The following is a 19,126-nucleotide window of genomic DNA, read 5'->3' as shown; positions in this document are numbered from 1 at the left end:
ACTCTTTCCTTTTGGACACAATGACACGTCTGTCACCCTTACTCGTCTATCTTGTTTCTATTTGTGCTACACTCTCCCATGCAGAGGATGAGTATTTCACCGTGGGCGATTTGAGCCAGTACACTACAAATGGAGTTCGTCTTTCCCAAGTTCCTCCGCACAATTTGATTCTGCAAAACACCTAACACTCTTTCTTTAGATCGCCACGCCTGCACTCACCGGGTCTGTGATTGAAGTCACCGCGGTCGGTGACCCGGCCGAGAATGGGATTCTAGCCTTCCTATCTCCGGATATGCAGACCAGCCTAAAGGCCAGCATGGATAGTGACTGCGGGGCAGAGATTGACTCGACTTGTTATCAAGGGGTGCTGGACATCCTGGACGATCCTGATCGTGTACTTCAGTCGGGTAGCCTCCAGAAACGCTTTAACCCAGTTTTTCTGGCGGCGGGAGCCATTGCGGTGATCGCCTTCTTAATTGCAAAAGTTTATCAGGAAGACAAGGTCGTCCCAGTTCCCATCAAGATGCCACCAGAGCAACTGGAGGACTCTTTCGATCTGGAAACTGCCACCGCCATTGTCTTCGTAACTGAAGACAACAATTCAGGACAGACTATCACGCAGGCTCCCGAACAGGACAGGGCAACTGGATCGCCAGCCACGTTTACGACCTTTGCGAGTGCCGGCAATGGCGCGAGTACCGGAGACATGGGAATCGAATTAGACTCAAAGACGGCGGAGCATATTCAAGCTCTGCTGTCTGGATCAGACAACAGCAACTGCGATGTGGGCGCCGACTTCTTTCCTTCCTCTCTCCGTGCTCGCTCGCTGGACATGGACATCATCTGTGGCGCACAGAATATCCTCGCCGACGGGATCGGCCGGGATGGGTATCCCAACTGGCTTCTCATGAACCAGAGACGGTTTCCATGGACCAACGCGGAGGTTGTTGCAGGACTGAATACAATGGTGGGGTGGGCGCTCACTCAGGCCCGCCGACTAAACCCAACTATCAGTTCATCCCATCTTCATGACCTGGCTGTCGGGGCCTTTGTCCTGTCGTGGATTTACTCTAATAACGGGGCTATCACCACTAACAACATCATCCCATCTGCATCCCTTCAGGGTGGTCCCACTGCTACGGTCTGTCAAGCGCAAACTGCAACTCAATGCAATGTCGGATGCGATGTCCAGCCCGTAGCCCCCCAATTCGCGTGCTCAACGGCCTGCGTGACCGTCACATCTTGTGATGCGCAAAATACCATCACCACCACAGCCACGGCGACGATGACCGCCATTGGCCCGGATCCTACCGATGATTTGGATGGCCAGGGACAGCAGGTTGCAGTCGCATCATACATCAATCCGCTGAGTGATCCAGCCGCTTGGGACCGGCTGATAGATTACGATGCAAAAAAGATGCCCATATTAGTTGCCAATGTTGTCAATGGACCGGATTCGACAGTTGACAGCAACTGGGAAGATGTTATCAAGCGAGCTTCATCTGCCGGAAAGACTGTCCTTGGCTATGTGCGAACTGGATACCTGGGTGTGAGCGACCAAAAGTTCCATACGCGGCTGGGGTCCGGTGACCTGGCAGATTGGACAGCTCAGATTGAAGAAGATGTGGATATGTGGTACAAGCTTTATGGTGATAGCATTGGTGGCATTTTCTTCGACGAAGGCTGGCCTGAATGTGGCGACAACAACCAATACGTCGACCTGTACAAGTATATCAACGCCTATACTAAGCGAGCCCACCCTGGTGCGCTCACAGTCCTGAACCCAGGATCCCCCATGGCGTCTTGCTTCGAGGACACCATGGACACCCTGCTCACATTTGAGCTGAGCTACGACTCTTATGTCAACTCGTATACTCCCAACGATTGGACGCCCAAGGATCCGCGGAAGCTCTGGCACATCGTATATGATGTTCCCGAAAGCGCTGTGAGCGAGGTAGCCAAGTTAGCCAATCAACGCGGAGCGGGATTTCTGCAACTTACTGATGACACCTTACCCAACCCATACGATACTCTGCCCGCAGATTCATACATCCAAAGTATGATGGATGCCATTGACGGTGGTTCGCCTTTGAACGCGGACGCTGCATCTTGGGAAACTGGAAGTGCTGCAGGAGCCGTATCCGGACTAACAGTCGTGACGTCGGACTACAGCTCTGCTAAACTGTCGTGGAACGCAGCTTCAGATGCTCTTGGCTACTATGTGTATTCCGGTGACAGCCTTATAGCAAGTGTCCCCAGTTCAATGACGACGGTCACAATCGGCGGTCTCGACTCCGGTACCAGCTACGCACTCCATGTCAGTGCTGTGGGCGGCAGCGGGAATCTGGGTTCGTCTTCGAATACCGTGGCAGTGGAAACTACGTCCCTGCCAGATGGTAAGACCGTGACAAATTCCTATGCATCAACCAGTGAGGGGTCAACTACAATCCACGCCGACATACTGGTCCCTTATTCCTTCGTCCGTCTCTACATCTGGGACTCGGTGGGATGTGAGTTTGACACCGATCCAGGTTGGACCATCAACTTCAAAATTGATAACTACGTCTGTGCCCAGTACATGGTCGAGGGAACGACATTATACAAGTACAGTGGTACGGTTCCTGAAGGATCTACGGCTCCGCCCTGGTCCTGGACAGTAGTTGGCCCCATTACTCTCACCACCACAGATTACACATATACTTGGACATTGCCAATTGGTACCTCCACTATCGACACAAGCAAGTTCGTGGTTCAGGCGCAAGGCTACAACCCCTTGACGAATATCTTCGAGCCGGTTCCCGACGATTATGACTGCAAGGGCTCGTCCATGTGCAGTACCCCCGGCATGTTAAAATGGTGCGATCACGCCGTAAATACCTTGTATCGTGATGATGATCCCACCTATCACTCAGCCGAGTAAGTTTGTACCCGTCATCCATTCTCCTCGACGCAAAAAACCCTAACTTCATTCTACTACATAGTGATCAGAACTCGCTTAGTGGAAACTGCTGGGGAGACCAGAACCGTGGCTGTGGTGTCTTTTTACAAGGCCAGAACTGCAGTATCAGTGGCAACGATATGTGGAATGACTACCAGAACATCCGCAAGATCGGGGGCTGTAAGAAGTGCGGCTCATATCATAGGGGAGACGGTTGCCTGGTGACCATCAACTATGTTTACCAATGTGATAACCATTGATTGGAGTTGTTGACGGGACGATGGAATGACACCAGTGTCGGAGTATTTTTCAGTCATTGTATAGACTGGCTGAACTTTTCTCTTTGTTAACATTCTTGTATAGTCCGTGGAGTGGAAGATCTTTCTATATGTACGTGTCGTATGTATTCCGAGCAATTTGCGATTGTACGTGTGTATGAACATTTGGTGTACTTTCGAAGGCAGAGGTATGGAAAATATCTGTCTAAGGTTAGGAAAAGTTTTAAGCGGTATATCAAACTAGTTATGACCGACGTCGAGGATGATATATTTTAGCAAAACTCCAGTTGTTCATATAAACCATCCCTACCCCCAAGGTACTCCAGCAGAGTGTTCATAACCACATTAAGGACTGTCATTCCTCTGGGCTGCACTGAAACCGTCAGTCGGAAGAAATTGTGAGTAATCCTTTCTGGGCCACCCAATACGTTGCTCAGGTGGCCATGAACGGAAATGAAACACGGTATGCTTCTTCACCTTACGGTATGACATTTCTTCGTTCTGGGGTGTACGTTAATTATTCTAAAGAGAGAGGAATGTGACGCGCCCGACATGTACTGGCAGCAGCCAAGAAGACTACCATATACGCAAGCCTCAAGGTCCTTACAGGTAAGAGAAAAGCGAGATCTGAGCACTTCCTGGGTTCTCCAAACATGATGCCAAGAGCTTCTGAAGGCCCTGCGGCCATGAGGTCACAACGACCTGCTGAGATGCAAGGTGTAGAGGTCACTAGTTGATCATACATAAGCGGGAGAAGGCCCACTCCTTCCAAGTAACTTTCTACAAGTCCAACAGCAAGAACCAAGTCGGCGTGTCTGTAGTGACCTTCGTGGATATAATCCACCCTCTGCATTAGTTATCTCTTTTCAACATCGGTGTCACCAATATATTCTGCAATATCTTCTCATATTTGCCCATTCTACTACCAGTTTCCGCAGTGTCAAGGAGATATAGTCAATTCTTGACTACATTGGTCCGCATTCTGACAACTTTCGCCATGGGGCTGTTGAAGCTCCTTCTAATCCTTTTTTGCATTGCGTGTCTACAACTTGGGGTATATTTTGGCACTGACATGTAACGTGTGGATCTAGCCCAGCTGATAAAGGAACAGAGTTGGATGATAAAGAAGCGGCTTTCTGCGTTGGAGAAGACTTCGGCTCTACCCCTACGTGAAAATGCGCAAGCAAAATACGGTATGCTTCCAGCAGTGCTGTTGCAGTATAGGATCTAGCGCAGCTGATATGTGTTTAACTTAGAATCTCGAATGATGGACCCCGAAGTATAACGAGAGGACCTGACGCGGGATGAAAGGCGCAGGATCGCCTCGGGATCGCAACATGGATTAACTAGGAGGAATTTCTCGTTCTGAGTACTATTCTTTCCTAAATCGCCTTGCGCGATTCTCGGTCATTTTGTTATAACTAAACGTACAGGGGAGATGCCAGTCCTTCCGTGAGGAATATTCTCACCGTGCTCTACCTTATGTACCTCGCCCACAGTGCCATTTTTCTCTTCTGGGCAAGCATTTTCCCCCCAAACTTGCACCTACTGAGTGCGAGGCTTTTGTTGTTCTTCTTCCTTGAACTATGTAGTCTTTCCAAGTCGCTGTTATTACTACGAGCTGTGTTCTCAAGGAACTGACCCATGTTATCCTTCCCTAAAGAATGATGCTCCAACTCATATTGAAACCTTTGCCTATTCATCCTGCTTGTCCTCTCTCAATCCCCGCCCAGAATTGGTTCCCACTACCCGTATCCATTCCTTTACATCACTTGGCGACCACTTTCTGGGCTGTATTTCAACGTCTTATGACAGTTTGTGCTGTCGTAGTCACCAGTATCGCCATCACCGGTCGGCGACCAACGCTCGGTCATGGCATCGGCGCTTTCGACGACGACTACGACAATAATAGAGCGAACGTATTGCCACTGTCGACAACCATCTACGAGTCTCGCCGTTCATTCGTCAAATGCCGCCCTTCCAACTCGGCTTTTGGGAGATCGATGGTATCTTGAAAGCTCGGAGCAAGTGATTTATCGGGAGTGATGTTGGTGTGTGGCGCGACCGATAGTTTCCTCCTTTTTGTCGGCGAATCCTTTGGAAGGTTTGAGCAACAAAACCATATTAGCTGTTGCGTCTCTCGGTCATGCTCCTGACAAGGTGAAAAGAGGAGCATGACAGCAGGGGACAACAACACACCGACGAACCTACGGCCGCCGGTACGAAATGATGCTCAAATTCTTTTCTCGGTTGTGTAGCCGCGGCTAAACTTGGATTTTCCCCTCATACGATATAAGCAGGCGACTGTTTCAACCTTGTCTACTTTGCTGAAAAACAACCACATACTGCGGTTGAATAAAAGAGACCACGTGATTGCAAAGGCCAAACTAGCAATTTGAGCCTGAACAGGCGGTTGGGCCTGGATGAGATAAGCAGTCTCGTTCCAAAGTCCGTAAAAGACCGGTAATAATAATAATCAGGTTACAGATAATATCTCTATTCTATCTCAGATTTCACAAACCTGTGGTGATTGGGAAATCCTAATTCAGAAAAGGAGTCTTTTATGTGGCACTAACTGGGTGGCCGGCCCGGGCGGGAACTACGTTACTTGGTTAGTTATCCTTCCTCTATTTGCTAACTTGGCAGACCCCGCACTGTGGCACATGCACATACTTGTTGAAAGCAGTGACGGCGAAACCACATATGTATGGGAAACTCGCACAAGATCTCAATACTTGTTTGTTTTGTATGAATGTTTACATCTAGTCGCATTCTGCCTGTCAGCTGGTTTTGCTTACTCAACGATGTAATGGCGAGTAGGAGGTCTAGCAAGCCGTATATGTGCATACACCGAGGCTTAGAGAGAGGCTTAGAGAGAGGCTTGAGCGGAGGCTTAGATGCAGACTTAGAAGCAGGCTTTGATGTCTTGAAATCATGGCTTTTTAGATATATAGCGGTAAGTCAGAGCGAATTCCGCAATGTTTTACCTTGAAAAGTCTCAGCATAGGGATACAGTTACGTTGACCTCTTTGTGTGGTTTCTTATACTCTAGGATTGCATTACACCATCACAACTCAACCAGACTGTACGTTACCCATGAAGGCCGATAGTGCGGGGTTCATCCACACCCCACTGGGTACTGATGAACACTACATCCGACTTCTCAAATTTGACTCTACCGCCCCAGAGAAACCTCTCAAATTTTCTCTCATAACATGCAAATTCGCAGAGAAACCTGCTCACAACAGCCTCTCCTATGAATGGGGAACTGTCGCAGCCGACCAACTGATCCTCGTCAACGATCGGCCCTTCTTCATCCGGGAGAACCTGCACAGCTTCCTAAAAGTGTTAGCCACCAGTGCTTACAGAGAAAATTATTTCTTCGCGGACGCAATTTGTATCAATCAGGTGGACATTTCCGAGCGTAACGCCCAGGTACAGCGAATGGGCGATCTTTATGCACAGGCAGAGAATGTGCTCGTCTGGCTTGGGCACTCTACAGCCGAGAGTGATTTTGTCTTCGATGTATGCATTGATTCAGTAGCGAACAGCACCATCGCCACGACCAAGCTGGGGGAGCAAAAGGCTAGAATCGAGGCCCTTGATTTCAACGCGCCCGACGGACAGGCCCTGGATACAGTATACCAACGGTCATACTGGACAAGACTGTGGATCATCCAGGAGATATTCCTCGCGCGAAACATTATCCTATTTTGTGGATCAAAGTCGACAACATGGTCAGTCTTTAGGCGGCTCCCGAGGTGGAACAAGGGCGAGTTTGTCCTGGGAGGCTTCACGGGAGTTGATATGGTCCTTGGGAGCACACCGGCCGGACGGCATGCAAGAGAAATTCTCAATGAGTTGGACAAGAGGCAACAGGGAAGAAGCACCTATGAAGACAAAGGGATCGTCGACTTGACTCTGAAATTTGGTCTGGCTCAGTGTTTCGATGTTCGCGATCGTGTCTATGGTCTGCTTGGTCTCGCTAGCGCATCCGGTAAACACGAGGAAGATGGAGGCCTTGAGGTCGTCGCGGACTATTCGGAGAGCCCAATGTGTCTATTCGTGCGCCTTTTGCGTACCATGCCACGTGAGCTCCGTATTGAAACCGCACTAAAGCTCTTCAACATTCTGAAGCTGCACCATGCTCACGAAAGTGCAATTGTTGGAAACATTCCAGACAGGGACAGCAACTTCAACATTCCTTTCGACGTCTATTTTACCCATATAGGACATCTCAGACATGTGACTCAAACCTCTCGACCTTCCTGCAGACCTTGCCGCAACTGGGCAAGGCGATCTGTTCCATTTGTGATGAACGAGTCCCTGCACCAACAGCTGGCGGGAAAGACTTGCTCGCAGATAAAAACCGGTGAAAGTCAAAGTGCTATGGCCAGACATGGTGGTGGGCCTCTATATAAAATGATGTCTTATAACAGCTGCGTAACTGAGTCCGGCGCTTGTGAAGGAGATGAGGTTTTCCTTCTGGAAGGTACAAATGTCGTCCTAATCCGACATCAAGATGATTCAGGTTCTACGCTACGTTACATGCGGGGTGTTCTCTGCAGCATAGAAAGGGAGCAAAGTATCCAGAGAGCCGGGGAATTGCTCGATAGCTGCCTCTCGTACTTACCATCTATCGATGGGGTCTGTCTCAGGACTGAGAGGCATACGATATGGACTCTAGTGGGCCCAGTTGAGTTTGTCTATGAGGAGCTGAGTCTGCGACAGATTTTATTGCTTCTCATATATACTGGACAACACAGTGATTATTGGAATCGGCGGTTAGAGGCTACTTCTAGCGACTAACGACCAGAAGGATGGGCGAACGTCTGTTACATAACCATATAGTCTGAACGCGCAGTCTTTTAGCAGGCCCTGTTCAACATCATTCTCTAATGTATTCTTATTTGAAAGACGAAGCTCAGATGCCATGTCGATATGTATGTTACTTGCCTTGGGGAAATTTCACTGTATGACGTATGTTGGTTAGGTCTGCATTAGTCCAGGCATCAGAATCACATTTCACGATAAGCTTCATTTGACAGAAATATGCAAGTATCCTCGCAAATATATTGTATATACCCGCACAAAGTATTCTGCCGACAGTATGCCACTTCATCCCGGCAGCAAAACGCTACTTATAAATCTCAGACATAACTGCAATTTTACAGGCCATCTCTCCATCAGGGTTAAAATGAAGACTGAATTTTGGCTCGGGAGAAGACCATGGGTGTTTGTGTAGTAAATCAATACGTATTCACATCACTAAAAACCATCGCTTCGACAGGCCTGTGCAATATGCCGACGTGCATACACAATTATACTGTAAATTGGCTTATGAGGGTATTTCATGATGGTGGCTCAAGCTTCACAGGTTGCGACAAGCGTCTTCGTTATACAGGCGTCCTAGAGTATGATGGCTGAAAAAGGCGGAGACCTAGGAAAGAAATGTACACTTAGCAGGTGACAACAGTGAGTCATCTAGGGGATAGTGAATGGCCTAGCAGAGATTTCATTAAGCATAGTGATTGCTGATGCGGTACTTACTTGCATGTTTGTGCGGATCTGATGTGTACTGTGAAATCCCCTATGTACTAGCCACAGCTCTAGCGGATCCAAATAATCCTGCGATTTGAAGCGAGCACCTTACTGATACGTTTATTCTATGGGGGGATGCGACGTTCTCTGACTCTATCCAGTTTACTGACGCGAACTAAACACTAAGCCTCTCTGCGGAATTGACACTACTACATAACACGAAGGTTTGAGCTACGGCAAGACCGAGCTTAGATCCGTCGATCCGCGGACCGCTATCCGGAAGTTACTCTAGAATAGAGTGGCAAACTAGCGCCATGCATGATAATTCCGGCCCCATCCTCGCGATCCGGTAATACGGAAAACAGATAGCCTCGCCTGAAGTTTAACATCAAAGTATATACTGCACAGAGTTTGCAACCCGCAATAAATACAGACCTCTCCTAGCTACGGAAACTGTTAGTGCTGCGATGGATTCTGATACATTCCCCGAACCCCCGTCTCAAGCCATCAGTAAGTCGTCCCAAACCCCTTATTTGTCAGATCCGTATTCCGAACAGGTGCGCTAACCGGTCCGACAGACTGGTCTTCCCTTGGAAGTCAAAGCATTGAATGTATGTTGTGTCTCTCACTGAAATTTCCCCAAATATTGAACCTCTATCATCAAAGCCAATCTATATTCTGACTGATAAAGTTCCTACTTCCCATGTGGAGTGCACCTACTGTCCAACAACAGGTTCATGGGGCCCACCGACAGTGATCAATAACCCGAATCTTCAAATTAATGGCTTCGCCGTGGGAGTAAACTATGGGGGACCATATTATGAGTCCCTCACCGGTAAGTTATCTTGTCTTCCTCGTCCCACAAAAGTAATTCGAGTTTACTGATTACGGCATCTGCTAAAAGCCCAACGCACGCGAGACAACCGCATCCTTCTCTTCCGGCCCCTCGATCATGCCCGTCACTTAGCCGATGCTACAGTGGCGGTAGGCATGACGGCTATCCCCGAGCACTTGTTCCTGGCGTGTGTTAGAAAAGCAGTAGCAATCAATACTTCCTATGTACCTCCGCCCCAGACGGACGCGGTGCTTTACATCCGCCCGCTTCTGTTCGGGCCCAGCTTTCCTCGCATGCGGGATTCCCCGCCGCAGTATACTTTCTGTGTGTTTGCCCGACCGGGTGTGGTGTACCCGCGGACAGCGGCGCAAAATGCAATAGTGCTGAGTGATATTGCTGCTCATAATGTCTCCACTACAATGGAAGGCCAGAAATGCTCCAGAAATGGGATATGGGACGACGGTTGGAAAAATGGACTGGAAGTAACAGCTCAGACAGATGATCAACAGGCACAGCGAGACGTATACACTATGAAGCTTCGGCTGGAATACTCGCGACATGGGACATTTATCAATGGTTTTACGACGTCCGCGTTCCTTGGAGTGCAGGAGGAGCACGGTAGGTATACGTTGATGGTGCCGAGACATCCCAGCCGGAGCATCATTAGTAATACGTGCGTTGCGATTGCTATAGGGCTTGGGTGGAAGGTGAAGGCTGGGCCGGTATGTTTTGCGTTTAGTACATCGGCACCCTGGAAAACTCCGTTAATGCCACTTTACTACGCATGGACTAATCATGAGGAATGGCGCTGCTCTGGTGCTATTGTAGATTCCGGTCGATGACATCGACACTCTTTCCGAAGTCATTGCCACGAGCACATGGCACTTGCTGCTCCCCATTCGACTAATCTTCTGTCCGTCGGCTAAGCAGACAGTAGTGTATCAAGCTGGGTCTCAGCACGCGGGCCCTGCGTGCCGGTTGCTGCGCAATGCGATGGCAAAAATCATGGGTGGAGATGTCTCAGACATATGGCAGTGGTGTGTGCCAGTGACGCAGCAGGATCGTCATCCTGGCTGAGTGACGGAATATGAATTGGATAGCGGTAGATCTACGCACATGAGTATCCTCGCTGCCAGTTGGATTTGACCTGTGATTCCGTCCCTCTCCCCTACCCCTTAGGCAGAAACAATGTCCGGGTGGCCCTGAGTCCTGAGGGTCTAGATTTGCCCTCCTCGACCGGTGCTTACGGTCTGCGTCTTAGCAAAGCTCATGCACCCCTCGTCGGCGTTTGTTTGTTATTCCGCTCAAGCAGAAATATTTAAGCTCAATTTTTGAGATTCTGTAGATCGTATGGTATCTGGGAAGCATTGATCATTGAGTAATCAATTTTTCAATGCGTCGCGACTCACACGGCGATGACCGTGTGGCCAGCCTGTCATACTTCAGTTTGCAACTGTCCTGAATTTCCCTCCCACTGGAATACGACGGTCCTCAGTTGTGAACAATACTCGTATACGTAGTTACTCATGTGGGTAGGGCCACCGGTCGGGTTTTCGAGGTTTGGGCCATATCGGCGTCGCCAGTCGAAGGGATGCGGAGACCACTTGGGAGACCCTGAGCCAACGATTGCTGTCCAACGTAATGCAAGGTTAGTTTGTGCAATTCTTTCGCCTTCTAATCATACTGGACGAAAGGACTACCTAGTTCCCAAATATTGCTGCATGTCCGGAGAGGGAAGATATTCGCCACGTATGATCGCGGTGGGAATTTCGGCCAATTCCATACCAATAGACGAGCAAAACTGCCGGAGATCAGAAGGGGGAACGAGGGAGGAGCTGTGCTAGACCGGGCGCTGAAATAATCCAACTGTCTCGAAGAGATTTTTGTACTTATTTTTTTTACTAATGGCGCCGTGCTAGGCCAGGGTATCTGGGCCTGGAGTGGGTCATTGGGCCTGGGCTGAGACTCACGGCCAGGCCTGACCCTAAAGGGTGGCTGGCCATGGTCTTCCCAGTCCGATCTAGGTGGCGTTCGATAGTGGATGACTGGTTAGACGCAGATGTAATTCAGGGCAAGTAATTTATAATCCCTTGACCACACTCCTTCAAAAGCAGGTATGTAAATGGAATGGTGTCAATAACGTTCATGTAGTGGGGTGTGCCCGGTGATCCAAGCTGCATCGGAAATGTAACGTCGGTCCGGGGTGATTCCCTTAGTGCTGCGATCGGCACAGGACTTAAATGGATAGTCCCTTAACGGCTGTCTCACCCATACCCAGGGGCACATATCTGGGTAACTGATTCGGAGAGGTCCCAGGAAACCTGCCCATCGCACGACTGTGTGGTTCTGTGACCTTCAAAGCCCGAGGACAGACCGTGTGTGTCTGCGGCGGGACACAGATTGACCAAGAGGATATTATATTCTAAACGATTACCCGACACTCACTGTTGGCGAAAAAAAGAAAAGAAAAAGCAAACCGTTCTCACTGGCGACACGCGTGATACAGCAGACTATCTTCAAACAAACAGTGAAAATATCTGCAAGTCTGACCGAGCGCGCCAATAGCGCCGGATGGACACATTTGCCCCACCAGTCGATGCGATCCTCGCCTGTCGATCTGTTGACCATTCGATTGGTGGAAGACGACCAGGTTGGCCTCTAGTGTCAACCTCTTTGGATGGAAAGTATCTCGACCCTGCTTTGTTTCAGGGATGCACCTTTCGTCCGCTACGATCAGAGATGGGCGACACACTACTGCAGTGACTGTACCCACTGTATTCAACACGAAGAGCAGATGACGCTGGTGTTTGACATAGTGGGGCTGGCTCGGCTGAGAATTATCCCAATTAATTGTGAGCAACCAAATCCCTAGAGGGGAAGAATGAGCACTCACAGTCCGCATACTGCCCCATGTCCTCGTGGTAAAGGTAGGAGGCGACAGTCCTCGCCTTTAATAGATCTGTGGTTCATCCTTCGATTGCGTCTTTGACGAGCATCTTTGCGTGATTTTGCAGTCGACAGACACCTGCTGTGCCGAGACTGGCCCCATGAGGCATCATGAATGGAATCCGCAAGGGTATTACACGACGAAGAGGCGCCTGTGAGCCGTGCAAGGCGCGAAAGACTCGCTGTCAGTTCCTGGCGTTTGCCCCGCCTCCCGCCCTCTTCCTTATCGCCCCCTTCTGATATGGTGGATTGTGGAACGTTCCAATATCGCTGACTTCCGCCCCCTTTATCCTTCAGCTAACCAACATTTAACACTATAGGTGATGGCGGAAATCCTTGCATGCACTGTCGGGTAAGTGCTCATGTTGCCCTGCAGGTCATTTGCTACGTATTCCCTCATAGTAACAGAGCAGCTCCCAGAGAAAGGATAGCTCGTGCACCTATTTACGAGGGCCGGCATCAACAAGGTCCATCTCCACGCCTTCGCAGCTCACTCCTGCCTTGTGTTTATTTGAGCGTGACGCGGATCTGTCGTTACGGCAGTCAATCAGCCCCCAGGAATGGTTGGAGACAGTTGCTCCGGGGGCTCTAGACCTGCCCTGTTGGGACCTTCCCGATATATCTTGCAACCCTTGCCCGGACTGGTCAGCCGATGGCTCGATGCCTGGAGGTCAATCCGAATCCGAGTCGAGCCCTGCTACTCTTCCTCCCCATTACGGTGACCCATCAATGACCCGGTCGGATCACGAGCAAGGGGGTGACAGAACCTTTTCTATCCATATGGTACGGCCGCATTAGGTTGTGGGAGTAGCATTACGACCAAGGCTAATTCTTCGACAGCTGCAAAAGGAGTTTCAAAGTACGGTAATCGCCGCAACTTGGGATCACAACTGGCATGCTCATTGACTGGACAGCTCGCCAAGTAACATTGGGCTTCGACATTCCTTCGCTTTATTCCTCCCTCCCTCTGGTCGAGAGTGATCCGCCACGTGACGAAAACATAAAACGAGCTGTAGAGCTTCTCAACTGCGACATTGTAGGGGGTGACAAAACATGCTATATATTGCCCGACTGTCACAAATCAACACTGGGGCCGATGCTCGACAGTGAACCCCGAATCAGTAGCTACATCCAAGGTACGGACAAGCTAGCTCCACACGGCCCTACAGTTATGTGGGAGTACAAACGCGTTGAAACTGATAACTTACAGCATGTTTTGAATCACCCGGGTAAGTTGTCTGCGGCTTACGGGGTGCTTGACTGGATCCGGCTGATAGAATGTAGTGCCGGTGTCAATATGTTCCTGAGTATGGCAAGTGCCCAGGAGTGCGTGGACGCTGTGCTGAGGTCCGACTGCTCAAATCGAGCCACAGTGGTGGTAGCCTATGCTGTCCTGGCGCTGGGATGCTACCTTGTAAGCATACAATCGGGTATTAGGAGTGCCGTTGAAGGCATAACACGGGCCACCGGATATTTTCGTCGCGCGTTGTCTGAACTGAATTGTCTTTCCATGGATAATGCGACTGTCCGGGGGCTTCAGGTAAGTCCTTTCCCTCAGTTTTCAGGTCAACATAACTAACCGTTCCATCCAGGGAATTTTGATCATGGTGAGCCGCCTGAATAGTAAAGCAGAGGATCTTAGCATTAATCATTCCGTAGGTCATCTTCGCCGACAAGTCCGCTCATCACTCCAAGTCCCGTCTTGTTAGCCTCGGTGTCCAGTGCGTGCAAGATTTGGGACTTCACAGCTCTCGACGTCTGCGACAACTTTCCACCGGGACCGACGAAGAACGATTGCTCAAGAATGCCTTTTGGGCTCTCTATGCTATTGAAAAGGCCGATGCGGTCGGCACGGGTCGCGGTTCGGTGAGAGTCCCTCCCCGCTTACACACATAGAGAAAAGACGATTTAATATTGAAGGCTCCCAGATTATGTGCGACAAGCACACCGACCATTCGCCCAGCGATGCGCTTCAGCACCCAGATGAAGCGCGGTTGACGCTTCAATGCTTGTACGGGCGCCTCTGCGATCGTGTAATAGATTCGCTCTTTAGCCAGGCAGCCCTCCGAGTGACACGAGCTGACATGTGTCGTCAAATCGAAGATGCATATTGTCTGGTTCAAGCATGGTTGGGTATCTTCCAGACATATAACAATTCGCTCAATACGCCTGCAGGACGCTTCTCCTGCCTTGGAGAGCAGGCGGAGGCCGAGACCCATTTGAGCTCTTACTTCCTTATCTTCCTAATTCACGGAAAATGGCTCCATCTGGCCCAGCAGGGACTGGATCCTGAGGAGGCAGAGGCCTATGAGCGAAGTGAAACACGATGTCTCGCAGCTGCTCGATCGGTTTTAGAACAATGCAGCCAGCAGACCCATGTTCAGATGCTGGCGAACATGTAAGGCCATGGAAATAGCCACTTGAGAAGCTAGTCGACTAACCACGATATATAGGAGGTTTCGTTCGCTTCCCAAAATCGCGGCATGTATTCTCATTCTTACGGGGCAGTCATGCGACCGATCGGATGAGCAGAAGATGTACCTGAACATGGCGTGTGGGTTTTATAGTCGTCTTGCCATCTTCATACCAGTTCAGTTAAGTCCACTAATAGAAATGGTGGATTGGATGGATACACATACATGGCAATGACTGAGACGGGCGGATATCATTGTACGCCAACGAACATCAGTCAATGAGATACCTGTAGGACACGAGCAAGAAACATGACAATGTCATCATAACAAAAACATTAAAGAAACGTGAACAACAGTAGTCTGTCGATCACGACCCGTTCTTATCTTATCACCCCAAAGGTAAACCCACAAGGTCCTTCATTCGTTTACTCGACACGACCACATATTCTGGTTCTCACAAAGGAATTAGTCTTCAACATTTCCAGAGATTTTTGATGGTTCAACCTCTAGAAAAGAATGTTTTCATCCAGCAGCACTCCTGCATACGGGCATGCTTCTAGGGATGTGACCATAACACGGAGGATGTAGGACCTACCACTGTAGAAAAGTCCTTGAGATGCCACCACTAATACCTTACAACCAGAGCCGATTTTCGGGTCCTCCCTCTTCTCACCATCGGCTTCGCAACCTACCAGATCGACCGGACCAACATCGCCAGTGCTCTAACTGGAGGTTTCGCATCGGACATTGGGATAGGCCAAGACATGATTAACTTGGGAAATCAGCTGATGTTCTTGGGCGTGATTATCCTGGAAATACCATCCAATATGGTTCTACAGAAGGTAATGATCTTACACTGTCCCCAGAGACATGAGATATGAAGCTAAATAAGCCCAATTGAATGTGTACTAGGTGGGGCCCCGCTGCTGGATCAGCTCCCAAGTGTGCATCTTCGGCGTCATTGCCGCACTGCAGATCTTCATTCGGAACAAGACTGGTTTCTTGCTTACGCGAAGCATCTTGGGTTTCTCGGAGGCGGGGTATATCCCGGCTGCTATGTATACCCTTTCGACATGGTATACGAGAGAAGAATTGACCAAACGCATCGCGGTTTTCTTTTTCGGAATGTTTGGGGGTGCTGCGGTCTCGCCGTTACTTGGTGCTGCGTTGCTCAAGTTAGATGGGAAGGGGGAGTTGCATGGTTGGCAGTGGATTTTCTTACGTGAGACATCTAGTTCCTCGCGATTAAGCATTGTTGAACCGTACTGATATCCATAGTCGAAGGAATATGGTCAGTCCTTATGGCGATCGCTTTGTTCATGCTACTGCCGGAGAGAGAAAGCATTACTGCTGAGAATTCTGATGAAGAGTCTGCCGGCAAATGTCAATCATGGAACGGGCCCACCTCGAAAACACTGCCTGTCAAGGTAGTATGGCAAACGCTAACAAACTATACCAAGTGGCCTCATTTTCTCGCCACGGCATGTGTCTTCGCAACGTGGAGTCCCCTCACTACGTATACCCCGACGATCATCATGTCATTGGGGTTTTCTCGTATCCAGGCAAACGCTCTCGCCGCGATAGGGAGCTTGCTTACACTGCCTGTCATTGTCTTTTTCGCTTGTCTGAGTGATTGGTCACGCCGTCGAGGGATGAGCGTTATGCTCGCAATTGCTTTCTATCTTGTTTCGCTTATTCTGCTGCGGGTTTTGCAGGCGCGCGTCGATAGATGGGGACGGTTTGGCCTCTGGACGACTGTTAATGGGCTGGCTGTCGGGTATCATCCGGTTCATAACGCGTGGATTCAGGTTAATTGCTCAAATCCTGGGGAGAGGAGCGTTAGTGTGGCGTGAGTTCATTGTTCGTGTTTTACATCCTGCAATATTTACTAACCAGATGGGTAGGATGTGTACGTTAACAGTGTTTCTGAAGATCGGATGTGCGAACGCTGACTGTGATTTATAGTTGTCATGTCTGCCACGGCTGGTCTCATGGCTGGGACGCAGATCTTCCGACATGATGATGGCTTGAATGGGTAAGTCGTCATTAGGTAACATATGGAACTACATGAACTGATGAGACCGATATAGCTATCCCAGGGGAATACTAATCATGATAATCTTGGTTTTCTCTGGCTTAATCTTGGTTGCTATCCAAAGCGCAATATACCGGGGACTCAATCGTTTTAGCAAGAGTCATATAGCCCAGGAGACCTGATGGATCAGCCTCGAAAACCAAACATTCCAAATTATCTGCTAAGCCCACAAGAGCAACCTCTACACAACCTCATTCCCTCCACTCTCGATATTTTCCTGCTCTTCCCTCTTCGCCACCGTCTTAACCGACTTCCACTCTGGCACAAACGTAGCTAAAACCGCCACCGCCGCCAACGCAACCGAGATATAAAACGTCTTCACCACCGCACCATTATACGCCTCCAATGACTCTCCCAAATACTTCGGGGGCACTAAGTTCCTAACCTCTGTCGCTCCCGCAGCGGCTACACTGCTCGCATCTACACCCGGAATATTCCTACCTGTCAATCTCTTCACCAGCTCATGCTGAAACAAATTCTGCGCCACAATAAGGAAGACAGCACCACCCAGCGTCTGATAGAATATCATAAGTGCTGTACCAACGGGAACGTCTTCTGAGGGCAGCGAAGCCTGCATAGCGAGGACGGTTTGCTGCGCGCCCATACCAATCCCGGCGCCCATAATAACTTGGTATCCGGCCCATTTTACGGTCCCCGTGTCCGGAGTGAATGTCGTCATGAGGGCAGCGCTAATGAGCACCAGAATACAGCCCATGATCATAGTAGGAGTGTAGTACCCCATGGCGGAGACTAGGGCACCGCTGGGAATGGAGAGCACGATAAGCGATACGAGCATGGGGAGGTTCATGATTCCCGACCGTACGGCGGAGACACCTTTGATTACTTGGAACCAGATTGGAAGCTGTGGGGAACAGACGTCTGTTAGTATGGGGAAAAACTATGTTATTGTTGTTATGGAGCGGATGCATGATGAAGAGGACTTGCATAATAAACGAGAATATAGAATGCGGCTCCAAGCATAGCGCTATAGAGGCCGCAGCTCCAGACATTGCGGTTCCCAGCTACTCGTGGTGGGATCATTGCCATTTCTTTCTTCCTGCTCTGCACTATGCAGAAGACAATTAAGGTGACGCCGAAGATCACGAACAGGGCGACGATGCGCCCGTTGCTCCAGGACCATTTTGCCCCGCCCCATTCGATAGCAAGGAGAAGGCAGATAATGCTTGCACTGAAGAGTACCGTGCCTTCAATATCGAGCTGGATGAGGCGTTGCTTTAGTGGGCTACCCTTCATAGCGTCAGGGACGAAGGTAGGAGGTGGTGCATGGAATAGGAAAAGGATAGCCACGGCGCCGACTCCGCCCAGGGAGAGATTAATGTAGAAGCACCATCGCCAGGAGACTTTGTCCGTGAAAGCCCCGCCCAATCTATGATTGTTTTGTTCGTCAGCATTGAACTGTATACTCTACTGGAGACGCAGGTCGAGGAAAGGGAAATATCTGACAATGGCCCAGCCACGGCTGCAGCACCCTTCAACCCTCCCAAAATACCTAAAGCTGTTGCCTGCAACTGCAAAGACATACTAGCAGCAATGAGTAAGATGGTGCCCGAAAGAAGTCCCGCCGCGCCTATTCCTGTGATAGCCCGTCCAAGTATCAAGCCAACCGAGGTGGGAGTTGCCGCTGACACTACGGACCCGATTTCAAAGATTACCAGATTTATCATGTAAACCCATTTAATAGAGAACATGGTGCAAAGCCGACCGTGGAGGATCTGCGTGGCGCACATGGTCAGTAAATAGACTGAGCTGTACCATCCCATATCGTTGAGGGAATGGAAATCGTCCGTGATGACGGGGAGAGCAGGTGCCAGCATCGTGTTGTCCTGCCATAGTATCAACGCATTAGCCCTGCGTTTGTGTAACCGAGATTTCTGAAGCAGAATAAATATGAAAGAATACCAGGGCAACTGCAAACATCACCAGATACAATGCCAATAGTATCGCAATCTGGCGCCATTTTGTCGGTGCGCTCGTGTAGGTGGGAGTTTCGTGCGCGATTTTCTCGGTGTCACTAGCCCTGTCCTCAACGCCGGGGGAATTTGCTGCAGAGACCGACAT

The 19,126-nt window shown here is 49.7% G+C and overlaps 7 protein-coding genes across 7 annotated transcripts; 5 read left to right on the top strand and 2 right to left on the bottom strand.

Annotated features, from left to right (window-relative positions):
* Positions 1-20: 20 nt before the first annotated feature.
* An12g02920 (uncharacterized protein) lies at positions 21-2,920 on the top strand (the record flags this gene model as incomplete). The annotated part of the gene is made up of 2 exons (XM_001395334.3): positions 21-134; positions 200-2,920. 2 exons carry the CDS (start codon positions 21-23, stop codon positions 2,918-2,920), a joined length of 2,835 nt encoding a protein of 944 aa, XP_001395371.3.
* Positions 2,921-4,880: 1,960 nt separating this feature from the next.
* On the top strand, positions 4,881-5,575 carry An12g02910 (hypothetical protein; the record flags this gene model as incomplete). The annotated part of the gene is made up of 3 exons (XM_059750767.1): positions 4,881-5,222; positions 5,387-5,435; positions 5,517-5,575. The coding sequence occupies 3 exons, from the start codon at positions 4,881-4,883 to the stop codon at positions 5,573-5,575; spliced, it is 450 nt and encodes a 149-aa protein (XP_059601831.1).
* Positions 5,576-6,312: 737 nt separating this feature from the next.
* An12g02900 (uncharacterized protein) lies at positions 6,313-8,025 on the top strand (the record flags this gene model as incomplete). The annotated part of the gene is made up of 1 exon (XM_059750766.1): positions 6,313-8,025. The coding sequence occupies one exon, from the start codon at positions 6,313-6,315 to the stop codon at positions 8,023-8,025; it is 1,713 nt and encodes a 570-aa protein (XP_059601830.1).
* A 1,199-nt stretch (positions 8,026-9,224) lies between these two features.
* Positions 9,225-10,669, top strand: An12g02890 (uncharacterized protein; the record flags this gene model as incomplete). The annotated part of the gene is made up of 5 exons (XM_059750765.1): positions 9,225-9,267; positions 9,336-9,368; positions 9,449-9,592; positions 9,662-10,314; positions 10,421-10,669. The coding sequence occupies 5 exons, from the start codon at positions 9,225-9,227 to the stop codon at positions 10,667-10,669; spliced, it is 1,122 nt and encodes a 373-aa protein (XP_059601829.1).
* Positions 10,670-12,649: 1,980 nt separating this feature from the next.
* On the top strand, positions 12,650-15,187 carry An12g02880 (uncharacterized protein; the record flags this gene model as incomplete). The annotated part of the gene is made up of 11 exons (XM_001395330.3): positions 12,650-12,722; positions 12,859-12,890; positions 12,947-13,321; positions 13,379-13,397; positions 13,453-13,674; positions 13,749-13,767; positions 13,823-14,078; positions 14,131-14,145; positions 14,198-14,404; positions 14,467-14,936; positions 14,992-15,187. 11 exons carry the CDS (start codon positions 12,650-12,652, stop codon positions 15,185-15,187), a joined length of 1,884 nt encoding a protein of 627 aa, XP_001395367.3.
* A 230-nt stretch (positions 15,188-15,417) lies between these two features.
* Positions 15,418-16,205, bottom strand: An12g02870 (hypothetical protein; the record flags this gene model as incomplete). The annotated part of the gene is made up of 4 exons (XM_059750764.1): positions 15,418-15,458; positions 15,548-15,674; positions 15,808-15,921; positions 15,963-16,205. The coding sequence occupies 4 exons, from the start codon at positions 16,203-16,205 to the stop codon at positions 15,418-15,420; spliced, it is 525 nt and encodes a 174-aa protein (XP_059601828.1).
* A 1,023-nt stretch (positions 16,206-17,228) lies between these two features.
* An12g02860 (uncharacterized protein) lies at positions 17,229-18,882 on the bottom strand (the record flags this gene model as incomplete). Its single annotated transcript, XM_059750763.1, has 3 exons — positions 17,229-17,926; positions 17,989-18,434; positions 18,512-18,882. The coding sequence occupies 3 exons, from the start codon at positions 18,880-18,882 to the stop codon at positions 17,229-17,231; spliced, it is 1,515 nt and encodes a 504-aa protein (XP_059601827.1).
* Positions 18,883-19,126: the final 244 nt, after the last annotated feature.

Source organism: Aspergillus niger, assembly GCF_000002855.4.
Source record: "Aspergillus niger supercontig An12".
Classification (NCBI taxonomy): Eukaryota; Fungi; Ascomycota; class Eurotiomycetes; order Eurotiales; family Aspergillaceae; genus Aspergillus; species Aspergillus niger.
The sequence above is the reverse complement of the archived record's forward strand: the minus strand, read 5'-3'. Positions and strand labels throughout refer to the sequence as shown.